This window comes from Taeniopygia guttata, chromosome 33, assembly GCF_048771995.1.
Source record: "Taeniopygia guttata chromosome 33, bTaeGut7.mat, whole genome shotgun sequence".
In the NCBI taxonomy this organism is placed as follows: domain Eukaryota; kingdom Metazoa; phylum Chordata; class Aves; order Passeriformes; family Estrildidae; genus Taeniopygia; species Taeniopygia guttata.
Window position 1 is genome coordinate 3,676,589 of NC_133058.1, and position 17,576 is coordinate 3,694,164.

Below are 17,576 nucleotides of genomic sequence, written 5' to 3' on the forward strand. Positions count from 1 at the left end.
CTCACTGTAGCAGTAATTGGTGAGTGATCTCCCTGACCCGTGGGATTTTTATCACGTTTTCTTCTCCTTTTCAGTCAACGAGGGGACGTAATGGAGTGGCTCGGTGAGCCCCTGGCTAGCCAAAATTGACCAAACACAGTTCTCCAAACTCCCTCATCACCCCCTCCACCTTCTCCACACCTATTGCCCATGACTTCTTCATGTCCCTGACTCCACTGTCAGTGAAAAGTCTTCCAGCATTGCAGCATTTATTTTGCACTTTATTTACTGCACACTCAAGACACGCCAATGGCACAGGCAACTCTGTGATGTCCAGTGGTCTGGGCCCTGGTCTGCCACCAAAACTCCCCTGCCAGGGCTGGACAGTCTGGAATGGCCTGTGGCAGGTTTGTGGCAAGTCCACGGCGAGTCCACAGCAGGTCCATGGTGGGTCTCTGATGGGCGCCTGATGGTCCTTTGGCCCAGGTGCCGTGCGCCGTGGTAGGGACCTGTCACTTTCTGCCCACATGGTCCCTCAGTGTTACTAGCACTTTTTGTGCCCGCTTCAGGACCTCCTCCTCATCCACGCTGGGGAAGGCCTCACTGGGGGTCACGGGAAAGGGATGGTAACTCGGGTACTGTGTGGCCTTGCCGTCCGTACCACAGTCACACAGCCACTGCACGTCCAGGACAAGGCCCCTCAGCTCCGGCTCCTCCGCCTCCAGCCTTTGGGCCATACCCATCAGCCCTCTATGGCCCGCAAAAGCTTCACCACGGCAAAGCACAGCCACCACCAGTGCCTTCTCCAGGGCCTGGTGCACTTTGAAGAGCACCCAGTTGGGGCAGCAGTGCCGGATGTCATTGCGGGCTGCCTGCAGGTCACTCGTGGCCTGACACAGCCAACGCAGGGCCTCGGGGACGGATGGAGTCAGGGCCATGAGCTCCTGGCTGCTCAGCCAGGAGCCACAGCCTCCCTGTCTGTGGTGCTGGGCAGCACTGCCAGGTTTGTATGGGACCCACCCCTTTGGCCCCCTGACATCATGCAGAGGCCTCAAGGTTGGCAGGCTGGGATCCTTCCATGGATCAGCTTCAGCCTCCTCCTGCAGCCTTTTCTCTGGCTCTGGTGCAGCATGCACCAGTGCCACACTGTTCTCCTCCAGAACCAAGGCCACGTCCTGTGGCTCCTGGCAGACCAGCATTTCACGCAGCACGGACAAAGCGCGTGCCTCCAGCTGCCCACCCAGGATGTTATTGATCTCCTGTGCCAGTGTCTCCACGACCCTCAGTTGCTGCCGGTTCAGCACCATGTCTACATGCTGGATGGAGAGGAGCCGCTGAGCACCACCAGACAGGCACGCATGAATAACTTGTGACTGGGAGCTGCCCTCCACCTTTGCCCCGCTGTGCACCAGCACAGTGCAGATGTCCTTGCAGCACTGCACTTTCACCTGCTCCACTGCAAAGCCACCATCCCCCTCCATTCCCATCATTGCCTTGGGGGTCTGCCAATGCAGCAGGGACTCCAGCCCCAGCCTAAACCACGGGGATACCAGCAGCGTCCGGAGACGCCTCTGCGCAGCGCACTGAGAGCCGTAACGACATGGCTGAGGACTACCCTCCTCCAGCTGCTTCTCTGTCACCTCTGAGAGCGCCCGTGGCTGCAGGTGTGCTGGCAGCCTTTGCAGCAGCCACCTGACATTACACCCAGACACTGGCAGTGCAGCCATGAACACAAAGGTCTTCTCTAGGGCCCGAGCGGTCTCTGAGGGCACACAGTCATTGAAGCACAGTCTGTGGGATGGCTCCAGGCAGTCAGCAGTGCTCAGCAGATACAGCTCAGCCACAGCAGAGCAATTGGGGGGCTCCGGTTCCTCCCGCAGCAGCTGGAAGAAATGCCGTGTGGCCACCAGGACTGTCTTCTTCTGGCTACTGGAAAGGCTTCCAGTGCCATGGCTCTCCTGGTAGATTTGGGCCAGGACACGGCTGTAGTGAGTCAGTGTGGGGACCAGGACGACGCCAAGGTGTTGCAGGAGATCTGCAAAGGCAGCCACGTTGGGGTGAGGCGTGAGGAGGTAGGGGTAAAAGTCAGCCTCGTCTGGGAGGGATGTCACCACCTGCCGTGGCCTGGCCATGTCCCATGACTTGGCCAGCACCATGGGCAGCTCAGCCAGGTGCTCTGCGTCCACCTCCTTCAGATGAGTCTGCAGGAAGCTGTACATGCTCTGGAGCACTCTGGCCCGTGTGCTTACCTGCAGGTGTGTCGAGCAGGCTGCCCTGCACACATGCTCCAGGTTGGCCACCACCAGGGCAGTGGGTATCTCTACAAGGACTTCCATGGCCTTCAGGGACCTCTCCTCAAGTTCAAGGGATTCTGGCAGGATGGTGGCTGATGTCCACAGGAGCTCAGCCACATTTTTGCAGTAGGAAACGCTGCCTTTCAGAGCCACTGCCTTAGTGCAATCTGCAAAAGGAGGGTAGAGGTTCACCAAGTTTGGGGGGATATCCAGTGGAGGCAGGAATTGGATTGAGGCAATTTTCCTCAGGAAACACACTGACTCAGGATTTTCCAACAAGACTGCAAGTTGCTTGAGCATCTCCTGCTGTCGCTCCAGCAGTTCTGCAGCATGGCATGTAGCCTGAGTGGCTTCACGCTCTATCTCCTCAGCCAGTGCCACAAAGTCCTCTACAGAGAGGCTGGTGCGGACACCTGCCTTAAGGAAGAAATCCACAATTTCTTTGCAGTTCGAAGGTAGCTTATTAAAGAAAGACTTAGGCACAAAGCGGTTTTGGAGCCGCAGGGTGTGGAAGGAGGGCATGTCATGGTAGAAGTAGGAGGCCAGGCGCAGTGTTCTGTGGGCATCTGGTATAAAGGCCACCTTCTGAAAAGCTGCCACAATAGCATCCACGCTCTGAGTGGAACAGTTGGGTTGCAGGACAAAGAACAAGCATACAGCTTCCAGGAGGTCTTGCTGTGTGAGCTGGGGCAGCCGGGGAAGTACCACAGTCAGGAAGAGCTTCTGATCATCGGTGAACTCCCACTTCAAATGCTTGGCCAGCCATTCGTGGTGCGGGCTTGGTGTGAGAAGCAGCATGTCTTTGTCCAAGTCGTACAGGGTTTGGGCACTCGAGGGCACTGGCGGGAACTGTCTGCAGAGTAACAGCACCTTGCGGTAGGGAGCCACAGCTACGTAGCCCCCCCCAAACTTCTGGAAGAGAGGCAGATACTGGAGCTGCTCCAGTGCACGTGAATCCAGCTCTCCCTGCTGGACAAACCTTAGCAGGGCTGACACGTCCTGCTCCCCTAAATCCCCCCAGCACAGATCAGCTCTTGTGTCTGCCAGATGAGCCACTACAGCCCTGGGATCTGTAACCTGCAGTGCCCTTGGCTTCAGGCAACAGTAAGCAAATCTCCAGGGCAGCAGGGACTGCTGGAGCACAGGGATGCCCAGTTTGTGCAGCACCTTTTCCACTTCAGAGTGACACTCAAAAAGAACCTTGGAGAGAGACGATAGTGACAATAGGTGCTTTGAGTCTGTCTTACTCCCCTGAGTAGGCAGCACTGCCATATTCTGGAGATGATTCACGAATGACTCCATGTCCACCTCTGAGGTCCTGGAGAGAACCATCCTGTCAAAGAAGGTCCACAGCTCCTTGAGCCAGTTTTCCCCCTCTCTGGTCCACTCCAGCTGACCCAATGCCTCCTGGATGAGTGGTGTGGCCTCTGGGAGGTCAAGCTCCTTCACAAAGCAAGGTGGGATCCATTCAGGAATACAATTTTGGGCAAAACGGTGGCTGTGCTTGGGGAAGAGGTGGGCAAAGGAGTTCTTGAAGACAGGGTGGTGGATGCTGAAAGCATTCAGAAGACCATCTTCTGTGGCCAGCAAGGGCAGGCCTTCCAGGTCTGCCTTGCCCCCTTCCCTGTGAGTACCTTGGGAGTGCCTGTTCCATCCTGTTAAGTACTGCAGCAGGTAGAAGCAGCTCTCTGGGGTCCTCAGGGGTGTCTCAGCCAGCCTGCAGGGCACAGGCAGAGCCAGGGCCTTGAGGAAGCACCGGAGAGAGGCTGGCCCTAAGACCACAGCATTCACCTGGGCTTCAACGAACTCCTCGCGGATCTGCTGCAGGTGGGTGAATGCTGGAACCAGTTTCATGTTCAGTTGCTGCAGCACTTCCTGGACTTCTGGCTGAGACTTCTCCTTCAGGAAGTATGGCTCTGTTAGCATGTCCGATCCACCTGGAGATGCCCATGTTATTCTCACCGTGTCAGATGACTTCCTGTGGTACACAGGCACCAGGGGCAGGCGTGCATGACTGATGTGCTTGTAGACCTCTCTCACCATGCCCTGGAAGACAGGTAACACTCTTTTTGTAACAGGGAAAAACTGGAGCAAGTGCAAGTCCAGGTGCTGCTGGCAGAGTTTCAGGGACCTGTACTGCAGCTTTTCTGGCTCCAGGGCTTTCCACTGCCTGGTGAGAAAGTAACAGTAGAGTGGAGCCACCAAGCGCCGGAGCAAGAAGTCATTCCAGGTTGCCTCTGTGCCGCCTTTGTCCCAGTGGAGACTGCACCTGGCCGCATCCACAGAGAAGTTAGCATTGATGTGCACAGGCAGCCCAGTGTTCAAGGGCAGTGGGAGGGTGCAGAAGGCTCTGCCTGTGACTCGGTTCAGAGGCTCCAGGCGGGCAGCCACAGCCCCATAGGGCAGCCATTTAAGCACCGGAGACTCCTCAGCCCCACCTTGCACCCCAATTTGTGCGACCACCCTCCACAAACTTGTGGTCTTAGCCATGCTATTTTTGACTTTCATGGTACAGGAGAAAGAGGTGGGGCTGTTCCCATCCACAGCTTTGCTTAATCTTGCTTGAAAATCCTGTCTCATCTTTGCATCTTCCTCCGTGACCTTCGTGCTCACTCGCAGCTTCTGCACCAACTCTTTCCCAGCTGGGGGGATCTCAGAGAAGATGATGGTGTTGACATGCCGGAGGAAGAGCACCAAGTCCTCACCTTCCTTAGCCAGTGTTTCTTCCATGTCCTTGAGGTCTTGGTCTCGCACAACCATGTCAGACACCCTGGACTTGGCAGCCTCAGCTGCAGTGCGGAGCGGCAGCCGGAAAAGGACGCCCTGTTTCAGCTTGAAGAAGGATGGTAGGAAGGTGTCATAAATGTCTGGAAAATTTTTCTTGAAGTCAGTGTCAACAGCAAACATGCTACCAGGCTTCGCAGTTGTGGCTGGGGGCATGTAGTAGAGATGGGGATCAGAGACACACAGGGTACTGTCTGCAGTCAGGAAGGCTGGGCAGTCAGTAAAGTGGTAGACAGTGTTGAAGCCAAGGCCATATTTGCCTGTGACATCCTGCCGGCCTTGCTTGCCACCCACCCCCAGACGCTGAATGCCTTCAATGTCATGCTCCTGGAAGGGGCGGTCGTTGTAGATGCAGAGGGCAGGGCCCTGCAGGATGTTCCATTTCTCACTAAAAGTGGCCTTTGCTGGGTGCTGCCGGCGGTCCCACACAAAGTGCACAAGCCCCGCACCAGCATCATCCGCATTCTGGAGCACCTCCTTGACTATATCAGGAGCGGACTCAGAGTACTCCTTCAAGATGTTCTTCAGTCGTGTTGGCAAATCTTCGTGGGCACCAAATGGCTGTGCCCAGAGGCTCAGGTGATCAGTGAGGAGTTCACTCCTCTCCAGTGCTCGGTGGCGTATGGTGGCCACCCCACAGCGCAGGGCTGCATCTCGGGACAGCTGTTTACGGCACAGCAGGACATCTCTGTCCAACGGCATCCATGGTGCATCATTGAAGTAGAGCTTGTCCCATGGGTGCAAAATGCCCTCCTCATCAGGCAGAAAGAGTTGCTGGGTGTGGCAGGCATCTGGCTGGGTGCCATCTTCCATCAAGCCACAAGACACCAGCCGCAGGGCCAGATCCAGCTCCGTGGCCGGCAGTGGCTTTCCAGCATGTGTCTTTGCCAGGGTGCAGAGCACTTGGGCATAATCATTCCAGGTGAATGTGTGGCGCAGCCCCACACACTCCCAGAGCTCTCTGTAGGGCTTGTACTGCTCTTGGAGCTGATAAAGGTATGGGGCAGCCTCAAATGACAGTTTCTCAGCCACAGCTGTGACCAGCACAAAGTGGGAGCCCATCAAGATGAAGGGCTCCCCGGAGTCCACTGCAGAAGCTACCTCATCCCGGCCGGAGTGCTGTTCCTGGAGCATCATGTTCAGGTGCTTGTAGCAGCAGTTGGTGCTGTACTGCAGGGTCTCCAAAGGGAGAGTGTTGGAGAAATGTCTGAGTGCCCGCAGCTGCTCAAGGACCTGAGCTGATGATATCTGCCGGTCCAGCCCCAAGAAGGATGCTACCTCCTCGGAGAGGCTGAAGTTTTTCCCCAGCATTTTAGGAGCCAAGATAGGCTTGGTGAGTCCCACTAGTGGGTCATGGAGGTGATGGTAGAGCTGGGCAGCTGGCAGCAGCACAAGCTTGCCATTGCGTAGTACAGCAGGGAGGAAGGGCACAGTTTGGAAAGTGGCCTGCAGGGTGTCGGTTGTTCTCTTCTTCACTGCATCCTGAAGTAACTCGAGGATGCAGGCAGCCCTCTGGCAGCCCTGGGCACCATTCTTGGTCCAGAGAAGCTGCACAGTCTTTGCCCTCTCCAGCAGCTCTGGCAGGGCTACGGTGTTCTTCACCATGCCCAGCCTCTCCAGTTGGCTTAGTCTTTCCAGGAAGGCATGCCCAGTGGGGAAGCGCCCATCCTCAGGGCTGTATAAAGGGGCAGCGCGACCTCTGGGATGCACCAGGTGATAGATGAACTGCAGGTGGCCATGAGGGGTGGCAGGGATGCAGGGCACTGTCTGCAGCACTTTGTCCACATCCTCATGAGACATATCCAGCGCATGGAGCAGCAGCAGGTTCCGGTCAACGTCAGGGAGATTTTCCAAGTTGGGAAGCACAAGCTCACAGAGAAAGCGCTTCCAGTCATAGGTTCCAGCATCCAGCGCCTTCCCGAGGCCCTCCTGCACCTTCCCAGGCAAGGCCACAGCCAACAGGGGATGGGGCACGGTGATGGCAAAGACTCGCTGTGCCACAGTACCCAGCTTAGGGTGTCTCTCTACAGTCTGGTGCAGGAAGCGGGCGTCCTGCAGTGAGCACCAGGAATGGCCATCAGAAAAGAGCCTTGGGCCACTCCTGGCTGCCACAGCCTGGTAGAAACCAGTCACAGCCTCTGTAAAGGGGTAACGGGCAGTGCTAATGTCTGGCCAGAAGACATGATACTCATAGTTCTTCAACTCACCTGCCTCGTGCATGGCACGGAGATGGTCCAGTGCCCGCAGCCAGGCCGCCGGCACGGCATTGTGGAGCAGCACTCGGTTCCACTTGCCCCGCCTCTGCCGTGTCCCACAGCCCTTTGCGATTTGAGAGGATGCTGAAGGCCCCGTGCACGTGGATTGGCAACCCTGAGATGACCAGCATGGGAAGGTGGCAGAAAACTTGCCCCTTCTCAGCATCCAGACGTGGCACCCACTTGCCATCTTTGGCAGGGGCAAGAGGAAGGGCCACACCAGCCATGGGAAGTGGAGGATGGAGTCCTGCCTGTGTGTTCTGGTGAAACAGTTCCAGCAACTCCCCATCACCCTGACACACCAAAACCAGGTAGTGCCACACTGTCCTGGATTCCTCCTCACAGGCTGAGAGCTGCTCAATGGCTGCCCAACTTGGGGGATCCCCAGGGGACCCCAAGCCTCGGATCTCCTTTCGCTGCAGCATGGCCAGAGGCATGGTATCCTCTGTAGAAGTGGCCGTGTCTGGCAGCATCTCCAGAGACAGCTCCCTCACGTTCTTCAGGAAGAGCAGCAGGAGCCTGTTAGAGCCAAGGAAAGCAGTCCCAAGGGACTGGATGCGCTCTGCACCAAAGGCCTCAGAGCAAATCTGCGATGTCACAGCTTCCTCTTCAGTGCGAAAAGGCAAGCGGAAAAGGCTCCCTGGAAAGGGTCCTGGCTCAGGCAGGCAGCAACCAAAGATACCGTTGTAGGGCTGGAACTGCTCAGCAAAGACACGGAGGATGCGTGGCCGGCTAGAGAAGTCCAGGCGGATGCCAGGGGAGCCGGCCCTGGGGATGTGCTTGCTCAGACGGGTGCCATTGGGATCAAAGATGAGCAGTGTCTCCCTGCTCAGCACTGCTGGCACATCCGTGACACGGTAGACAGAGCTGAAGCCCAGACCAAAGCGCCCGATCCGGCCTGCCTGGCCCTCCTTTGTGGCAGCCCCAATCCGGGTGATGTTCTGGAAGTCATCCTCTGAGAACAGGGCATTGTTGTAGGCCCAGAGGGCTGGGCCATGGCAGGCAGCCATGCCTGGGTCTAGCAGCCCAGAGGTGGCCGTTCTGTGGCTCCGCAGGTCCAGGAGGAAGCGGCACACAGTAGCGCTGGCATCCTCTGCGTTCTGGACCATCTCCGTGAAGAGATCGCCCTCCTCGTCATACTCCCGGAGGATGTTGCGGAGGCGTAGAGTGATGGGCTCTGAGGGGCCACAGGCTGTGAATGGCTCCGGGCCCAGCACCCGTGTACTGAGACACTCCGTGCCCAGGAACATGGCTGTGCTGGAAGGCACTGCCTCGTGCACCACCTCTGGAACATCCTCCTCTTCCTCCAGCTCCATGTCCAGGTACACGGCAGAGGCAGCTGGGCGGAGGGCAAAGCCCGAGCCCTGCGGGATCCTCACAGGAACTGGCACAGTGCCCTTGCCCTGGTGGCCCCGTCCCTTCAGCCACTCCAGGACTGCTACAACCACCTGCAACTCTGTGGCAGTGCCCGCTCTGGAGCTGCGCCTGTCTATGTCCTGCCCCAGGGAGCGCAGGGCCGACACCGCCCTCTCCTCACTCACCCCGTCAGCCACCCCCCAAGCCCTGAAGAGGCAGCTGTAGGGCAGGAAGTCAGGGGGCACCCGGGGCACCAGCAGCCCCAGCTCCAACTTCTCAGGATAGCCCAGTACAGCATCACGTGGCAGGACAAGCCCACACTCAGTCCACACAACAGCACCATCTGGGGCAGTCCCAAAGGCCTTCAGGTTTTCCTGCATGTGCCACTAGATGGGCTGGAGAGCGGGACCCACCTCATCCATGTCCCCACGCCCCGCCAGCTTTCTCAGCTGCTCCCACACTCTCTCCAGTGGTGGGGTCTGGCTCAGCCCCAGCTTCTTCTCTGCCTCAGGCACAAAGGCATCAGTCAGGGGCATGGCAAGCCCCACCAGGGATTGGTACTGCATGGATCGCAGCTCCTTGGGGGGCAGGAAGGGCTGCCCAGGCTCTCCTGTGCACTTGGAGTGAGGTACCCATGGCAGGGCCTGGAGCTGCCTGAGCTCTGCAGCGCTGAAGCCATCCAGTGCCTTGGGCTGGTTGCAGACTGTGATCAGTGCTTCAGCCCTGTCCAAAGCTGCCGTGCCGCCCTGACTGACTTTTGCTGCAGCTGCCAGGATGTCTGAGGGCAGCAGGCACCCCTGACCGTGCCGCAAGCCCACGGCCCTCAAGGCACGGAGGACAGATGGATTGTGGAAGGCAGCAGGAGGAAAGCGCTCGGGTGCCAGCAGGGCCTGCAAGGTGCTGTCACAGGGGTCGTAGAGGTCTTGTGGGTATGCGAGGCCATCAGGGGTCTCCAGGAAGGCCAGCTTGCTGCAGGCCTGCTGGAGCGGGGGGCTCTGTGCAAAAACAGTGTCTCCGTGCTGCAGTACCCAGAGCAGGAGAGCCTGTGTCTCAGCCACTCTCCCCGCATATGCGCCTTGGGCCACGGCTCTGATGGCCTTCAGCATCACACAGGCTGCACTGATGAGGGGCCTCTGGAGCCTCCCGAGTAGCCGCCGGTCAACTTCATCCCGGCACCGCAACACGGCCTCCGGCAGCACCACATCTTGGGGCAGCTCCAGCTCTGGCTCCAGCACCGGGGTGGCAGCGGCTGGCACCAGCCCCATGGGTTGTGGGGTGGCCAAGCAGGGCAGTGGCAGAAAGAGGGGCAGAGCAGCCAGAGTGCCCATGTCCTGCTTGCTCAGGGATGGGACGTCTGCCAGATAGAGACGGAGGACGACCACATCTGCATCAGGAAGCGAAGCCATGCGGGAGGCCAGTGCTGCAGGCCCCTGCCTGCCCAGGGCCCGCAGGGCATTGCGGGGGGATGGAGGCAGGACATAGCGGGACAGGGAGCGGTGCCACATGCTTGGTGGCACCACAGGGCAACCCAGAATCTCCAGCACAGAGGCCACAGCAGGTGGCAGGAGCTGGTCCTCCCATACTGGAAGATACGACTGGATTCAGGTATCAGTGGAGCCAGACGGACAGTGGGGGCATCCAGTGAGGAAAGAGCTATGAGAGGGAGCCCCTCCAGAGGGCCCAGGTCTTCCACGTGGTGGGCCAGAAATTGCCACAGGGCTGGGAACCAGGAGGCTGGGGGCTGGGGGAGCCCTTGGGCTGGGCACCAGGTCACTGGGGTTGAAGACTGGGATGTCCAGGTGGGGGGCAGAGCCAAGCGCAGGGTCTGTACAGTCACAGCTGGATCCAGCAGAACCAGGTTGGGGAAGAGACCTGTGTACGAGAGGCAGAGGCTGGACTAGAAACCTGTGGGACCTGGGACCTGGCAGGGAGGGGGACACAGGATGTGGGAAAAAGAACTGCAGGGGATGGGTGGCCCCCATGGGGGATGTGGGAGGACCTGGGCTCTGGAGGGATGGTGGATACCCTTAGTAGGAGCACAGAGAACCCAAAAACCCCAGATGGGTGGGGATATAAGGAAGAGATGTGGGAGGTAAAAAGGTGTTAGGGGAACCAGTACTGGGGAGCACAGAGATCTTCAGATGAGGAACACAGTGAGACCCAGGACCCGAGGGAGCACAGAGGGGACAGAGCAATGTGGGAAGAACAGCAAGCACATGCATCTCCAGAGAGACAGGGAAGTACAGGGAGATACTGGGGCTGCAGAGGAACCCAAGGTGTACAAGGTTACCTGGGGATGCTGGAATTTAGGGGGAGCAAGCAGGGGACGTAAAAGTGGTCCAGAGACTCCCATCTCTTACCCTCCTTGGCAATGCCCCGCAGGAGGCTGTCCAAGCCTGGCTCCAGGTCTGAGGGCAGGAAGGACCCGGCCAAGCCAGGCAGGAGCTCCCTGTGGGAACAAACAGATGTCCTGGGGCACCAGAAGGGTAATGGGGAGCAGCTTTCTGGGCATCTGCCTCAGCTCCCACTTGGTGACACTAGGTGAGAGAAGGAGGGCAGTGAGGAGCCCAAATATCCAGTGCCAAATATCCAGGTTTGGCCGTGCCTCCCGTCCCCAATTAAAGAGCAAGAGCTGTGACTGCGGGCAACTGGCTGTGCTGCCCACTCTGCAAGGAACAGAGCTGCCGGGGGCCGTGGGCTCACCTGGGGCAGTCGGATGTGTCCACGTAGACAACGGCTGATGCAGTTCCAAAGGCCACGAAGGTTCCATCGGCGCGAGGCAGGAGGGGGAGGCCCCAGAGCTCAGCGTGGCAGCCATCCCCGGCCACGTAGCGCAGCAGGCAGAGGCGGCCGGCAGCCGGGAGCTCTGCGGCCCCGTGGCGCCGCAGCACCTCCCGCACGTGTCCCGCTGTGGCCTCCCGCAGACCCTTGGGCATCCCCAAAGTCAGCCCCCTCCACACGTGGGGCGGGACCTCGGCCACCGGCTCCCCGGCTGCCACCAGCAAGGCCTGGATCGCCTGCCGTGTGGCAGCATCGCCCGCAGCCTCTGGCAGCAGCACAGCCTCGAGGGCCCGCAGCCGCCCCGCCGCCCCGTCTGCGGCCGGCAGCAGGACGGGGGCAGCCGCCAGCTCCTGGCACACACGGCTCACCAGGCTGTGGATCCGGCCGCAGCTCGGCGTGCGCTCGGGGTCTGGCCACAAGCTGTAGGCATCTGCACCGGGCAGCGCCACGGCCATGGCAGCCAGGTGGCTGTAGACCCGGGGCAGGAGCTCGAGCAGCAGAAGAGCATTCCAGTGGGCATCTTCCTCACCCTCCTCACCTTCCTGGGGCCAGCGGAGATGGCGGCGATCATCAGAGAGGGCAAAGGGAGCACTGGCATGGACGGGCAGCCCTGTGGCCGTCTCATCAGTGGCTGGCAGCGGCAGGAAGCAGCAGAGCCGCCCTTGGCAGGCCCCGTGGAGGGGGTGTGCCAGGCTCACCTCAGGGCTGCACCCCAGCTGTCTGCCCAGAGCCACAACTGGCCCCTCAGTGGCCCTGCCCGTAGCCACCAGCCACTTGCTGCCAGTACCAACCCCATCCCTGTGCAGGGCCACCAGGCACCACGCCAGACTCAGCCCCTCACCCCCCGATGGCACTGGGACAGGGAGAGGCTGAGGGGATGCCACAAGTGTTCCCATGAGTGTCTGGACCCCATCAGGGGCCACACGGTGCAGGGCCACGCGGCGGACATGGCGGAGGAAGAGGAGGGCAAGAGGGGCCTCTGTGAGGAAAGTCTGCATGAGGCTGCAGATGCACTCAGCATTGGAGACCCCTGCAGCAATTTCTGAGGGTTGCCGGCGAAGGGGGAAGCGGAAGAGGGTGCCCTGGGCTGAAGCACCGTGCTGTCCCACAGCTTCCAGCCCAGCCCAGAAGGGCTCAAAAAGGCCAGGAAGGTCCTGGGCTTCAGAGACGTCCCAGCGCTTGCCAGCACCAGGCAGCACCTGGCATTCAGGGTCCAGCACGCCCAAGTATGGGGGGCTCAGCACACCTGGTAGGTCTGGAGACAAGGGAACCGTAAGGCCACAGAGATGACATGGACACCACTGCCTTCCCAGATCATCCCAAGCCATCAATGCCCCAGATGCCCACCCAATGGCCCCACGTTTATCCCCACGGTGCCTCCCATCATCCGAAGCTTAATCCCAACTCAGCAGTCCTCCCTCAGTTTGTCCCCCTAGCCCTGCTCTCCACTGCCAGCCAGCCTCCCTCCAGCCTCCTAGTGCTTCAGGTTTCCAGCTTCAGGTTTCCTCACTTTGGACACGGCCCTCCATTTTGCACACCCCCAGTGCCCCCCAGTTCTCCCCAGCACCTGTAGTTTGGTGCCTGCAGTAAAACCCACATCCCCGGTTCAGTCCCAGCTGGGGCTCCCAGTGCCACTCACCGGTGAGGTGGTAGACAGAGGTGAAGCCCAAGCCGAAGCGCCCCACGCTGTGAGGATCCTGCGGCTTGTGTGACACCCCTGGGCGCTGAATCCCTGTCCAGTCCTGGGGCAACATCACGGCATCGTTGTAGGCCAAGAGAGCTGGGCCTGGTGGTCAGCACCATCCATGGATAAGGGGGGAAGTGGGACATGGAGTGGGAATTGTCATTCACACTCAGTGTTCCCACAAGCTCCAGTCCCACAAAACTCCCCTCAGTAACACTGAGTCCTCCCAGTACCCTCAGTGCTCCCAGCACATGCCAGAACCCCTCACCAGTTCCACTTCCCCCAGTCCCTCCCAGCACCAGCCAGTGCCCCCCGAGAGCTTCATCCCGTTTCTCCCGGTGCCCACAGTGCCTCTCACCCTGGGTGCCCTCCAGGCCGCCTCCGGTGATGTTGAATTCCCGCTCATCCGACACAAACACGACCTCCTTAGCGCCAGCGTCATCTGCGTTCTGCACCAGCTCCTGGAATTGGAGATCAGTGCCCGGTCACCTGGGCCCTCCAGGCCCTGAGAAGAGCATCAACCCTCTCTCCCAGCTGGGCACCAAGGCCCTGGGCTGGTGCTGGACAGGGACCAGCCCCACTGCCTGCAGTAATGCTGCCCTGCTGGGCAGGAGATCCCGGATGGGTGATGTGCATCTGACCTTGAGGATCTGCCCTCCGTCCGGGTACTTCTGCAGGATGCTGGACAGGTAGTCAAGGAAGCTGGGTGCCCGCTGGCAGAAGGTCTCCCTGTAAAGCAGAGAGAGGGAGAGAAGGTGTGGGGGCGGCTCTGTAACCAAGATGCCCATGTTCTCCTTGGATCCCACAGGATGTGCCTCTCCTTGGAAAGGGTCAAGGACCCCATTTCCTTCCCAGGACCCACTGAAACAACCACCTCCAAGGATGACAACTACACTTCCCCAAACCCCTATCTCTTCCTGGGATGCTCCAATGCACTGCTTTTGCCTGGGATAGAGTTAATTTACTTCCCAGAAGTGTGTCCAGGGCTACATTCAGGATTTAGCATGAGAACAGTGTTGGCTGCACACAGATGTTTGGGTTGGAGCCCAGTCAAGACTTTTCAGTGTCCCATGCTCTGCCAGCAAGGGGAGAGCATGGCCAGGAGACCCAACCCAAAGTGGCCAGAGGGATATTCCGGACCACAGAACCTCCTGCCCAGTACAGTACTGGGAGGGGGTTGGCCAGGAGCCACTGATCACTGCTGTGGGATGGGTGAGGCATTGGTTAGTGGGGCATGAGCAACTATTGGGCATTACTGGTTTCTCTTGGGTTTTATTCCATTCTCTCTCCTTTTCATTCCTATTAGCAGCAGTGACATCAATCTATTTAGTTTTGTTTCAATCATTAAACTGTTCTTGTGTCGGTTCAGAGGCTTTACCTTTTCGTTTTGATTCTGCCCCACTGGGAACAGCAAGTGGCTTTATGGTGTGAGCTGCGGGCAGGGCTTAAACTGTCCTGAGGGTTTGGGTAACCACAGAGTACAGTGAAGGGAAGGGGAAAGGGAAGGGGAAAGGGAAGGGGAAGACTATGCTGGAAGACTTGTCTCATAGCCTGGCCCTCGCCGGAGAAAAGCCTAAGGTGTAATTATTGACAGTTCCCACTGGATGGCTCCCGAAGCCCAGCGGGGACGGCAATGCTGAGCACAGACGGCAGCTTCGATTCAGCTCCAGCCGTTCTCTCGTAGCACAGCTCCGTGTTACCAACCACAACACAATGATAACCTAAGCCCAGAGCCAAGGGAGGATGAACATTCCCACGGGGTTGCACGCACCGGGAAGGGTTTTTATAAAATGCACCTGTAAGTGCACGGGCAGGAACTCCGAGAACAAACTGTGACCCACAGCTGTTAAATAAATACAAGAGATGCTCACAACAACTTTGTTTTAACACACTCTGCTCAGATCTGTTGTTATCTCAACTCTTTGTGCCCCAGTTGAGAACCAAGAAGGACTGTCGTGGCTGAACCCCAGCCAGTAACTCAGTCCCACACAGCTGCATGCTGCTCTGGAGAGATGGGGGAGAGAATCCAGAAATGGTAAAGAATAGTTAAATAACTGAAACAAGACTAAATATACTGACATTACTGCTGCTACTACTATAAATAGTAATGGGAAGGAGAGAGAACAGAATAAAACCTGAGAGAAAACAGCAGTGCTCAGAAGTCGCTCATCACCCACTGACCAATGCCTAGCCTGTTCCCCAGTAGCAATCGGTGGCTCCTGGCCAACCCCCTCCCAGTTTCTGGACTGGGCAGGAGGTTCTGTGGTCCAGAATATCCCTCTGGCCGGTTTGAGCTGGGTCTCCTGGCCGTGCTCCCCTTGCTGGCAGAGCACGGGACACTGAGAAGTCTTGACTTGGAGTCAGCTCAACGGGGCCTCAGCGTGTTACAAACGTTGTTCTCACTTTGAATCCCCAACACAGCACTGGAGCAGCTTCTGGGGAGAAAATTATCTCTCTCCCAGTCAAAACCAAGACATCCAGCAGCCCCCAGTGAAAAACCCTCCCTGTGAGCCCTGACCGCTGCAGTCCCCACCTCCCTCAGTCACCCTTCAGTTCTCCCCAGCAGCCCTTGAGCCCCCTGCCCCACCCACGGCCCCTGTGACCCCCAGAACACTCCAGCCATGCCCTGTCTCCCCCCACAAACACCCAGAGGTGCCCCCAGACCCACTCACGCCTTCAGCTGCTTGAGGGCCATGGTGGGCAGTGCGGGGGACCCCTGCCCACTCCTGGAGCAGCTGGAGCAGCTGCTGCTGCCCCGTGCCGCTGCCGCCGCTGGCGCTCGGAGCTCCGCTCCAGCCCTGCTCCGCCCGCTGCTCCTGGTCCCGCCTCCCTGACCAAGAGTTTCGATTCCCCGTTGCACACGCTCATTCGGGGAAATGTGCTGGGGTTTTTTTGGGGTTTTTTTGGGTTTTTTTTCCCCAAAAATAGCGGCAAGGAGCAAGGAGACATGAAAGGCGGCGGGGAGGACCGAGGACCGGGGCAGGAACTTGCCTATATAAAGCGAGGATATGGGAATGTGGATACCTGGATGGGGTATGGGAATACATGGATGTTGGATAATATTTGTTTAGATTTAGAGATGGGGTAACTGAGAGGTGTTTTAAAAACTTTTATTCTATTTTGAGTCTCATGAGAAGGATGAGACAATACAGATGCTATAATTCACACCACCACAATCAGAAGCCAACTATTTCCTAATTACAATACACTACAAGTGTTTCTTGGCCTATCAGCTTTAGCCACACCATGCTATAGATGCTTTAAAGCCAAGCATCTAAAACAACTCCTTGTGGAGTTCCTCGTGGAACCTGCATCTTTCATAGTTCTATTTCTCTAAAGTACCCAGTCTTATTTGCAAGGCCATCTTTTGAAACTTTTCCCTAGATCCATTTCTCTCTCAACAATACCTGATCTATTCCATGGCATTTCTAAGTCAGCATTTCTTATCTCAAAGTTTGCATATGGATGAGGCTGTGTGAGCCTTCCATCAGGCCTTGAGAACTCTCTACAAATCTGTTTCCCACATATGGGGATAGGGCTACAGGGATATGGAAATGTGTAGGGATACACCTACAGGGATGTAGTATGGGAATACGAGGGGATATGGCTACAGGGATGTAGTATGTGAATATGTGGGGACACTGCTGTGGGCCCAGGGCCATCAGGGCCTGGTCTCCTGCCTCAGACTGGCCTGCAGAAACACCTGAACTGTCCTGGGCCAAAGGGCTCTGTCAAAGGGCTCATGGGACCATATGCAGATCTCTTGCACTGTAGAGATTACATAAGACATATATCAGCCCCATGGACTGTTACAGACCATGTGGGGACCACACGACTTCACAAGGACACCACATTGAGGCTTTGTGGAGTGCAGAGTGAAGGCAAAAAGACCACAAAGACATGAGACCACTTGGAATGTATGAAGAAGGAGCCTGTAGGACACAGCGACTTGGGGCAAATGTAGGACAAATTTCAGGGGATGCAGTGAGGCACCTCTGCAGGGAAACCTCCTCACTTCTTCCTTCTTTCACCTTTCTGCTGAGTGCGATGGTGCTCAGGTCAGTGCTCCACCGCTTTGACCCCTCTCCAGGCAGATTCCCATTCATCCAAGATCCTCATCCCTGTGACCCTCAGAGCTGTGGTGGGTCTGCAGATAGCCATGGGCCTCTGCTCCGTGTTTCCCCTCTGCAGGGAGGGGGATGAGCCCTGCAGTGCTGCCAGGAGCTCTGGCCAGCTGGGGGACAGTGGGACACACAGCTGCTGCTGCTACTGTGCCAGAGGATGGCACTGTGCTCACAGGGAAGGCCGGGGAAGAGAGAAGGGAATGTTTGGGTGATGGCATTTGTCTTCCCAAGTCACTGTTACTGCGATGGAGCCAGGCTGTCCCGGGGATGGCTGAACCTGCCAGTGGGAGGTGGGGAATTGTTGCCACAGGCCCCCAGC

The 17,576-nt window shown here is 58.0% G+C and overlaps 1 protein-coding gene across 1 annotated transcript; it reads right to left on the reverse strand.

Annotated features, from left to right (window-relative positions):
* Positions 1 to 239: 239 nt before the first annotated feature.
* LOC140681263 (sacsin-like) lies at positions 240 to 15,912 on the reverse strand. Its single transcript, XM_072920776.1, is given in 9 exon segments — positions 240 to 7,355; positions 7,357 to 10,250; positions 10,253 to 10,540; positions 11,029 to 11,117; positions 11,372 to 12,704; positions 13,089 to 13,235; positions 13,492 to 13,594; positions 13,775 to 13,862; positions 15,806 to 15,912. Coding segments are annotated over 9 exon segments (11,829 nt in total). The 5' UTR covers positions 15,829 to 15,912; the 3' UTR covers positions 240 to 491.
* Positions 15,913 to 17,576: the final 1,664 nt, after the last annotated feature.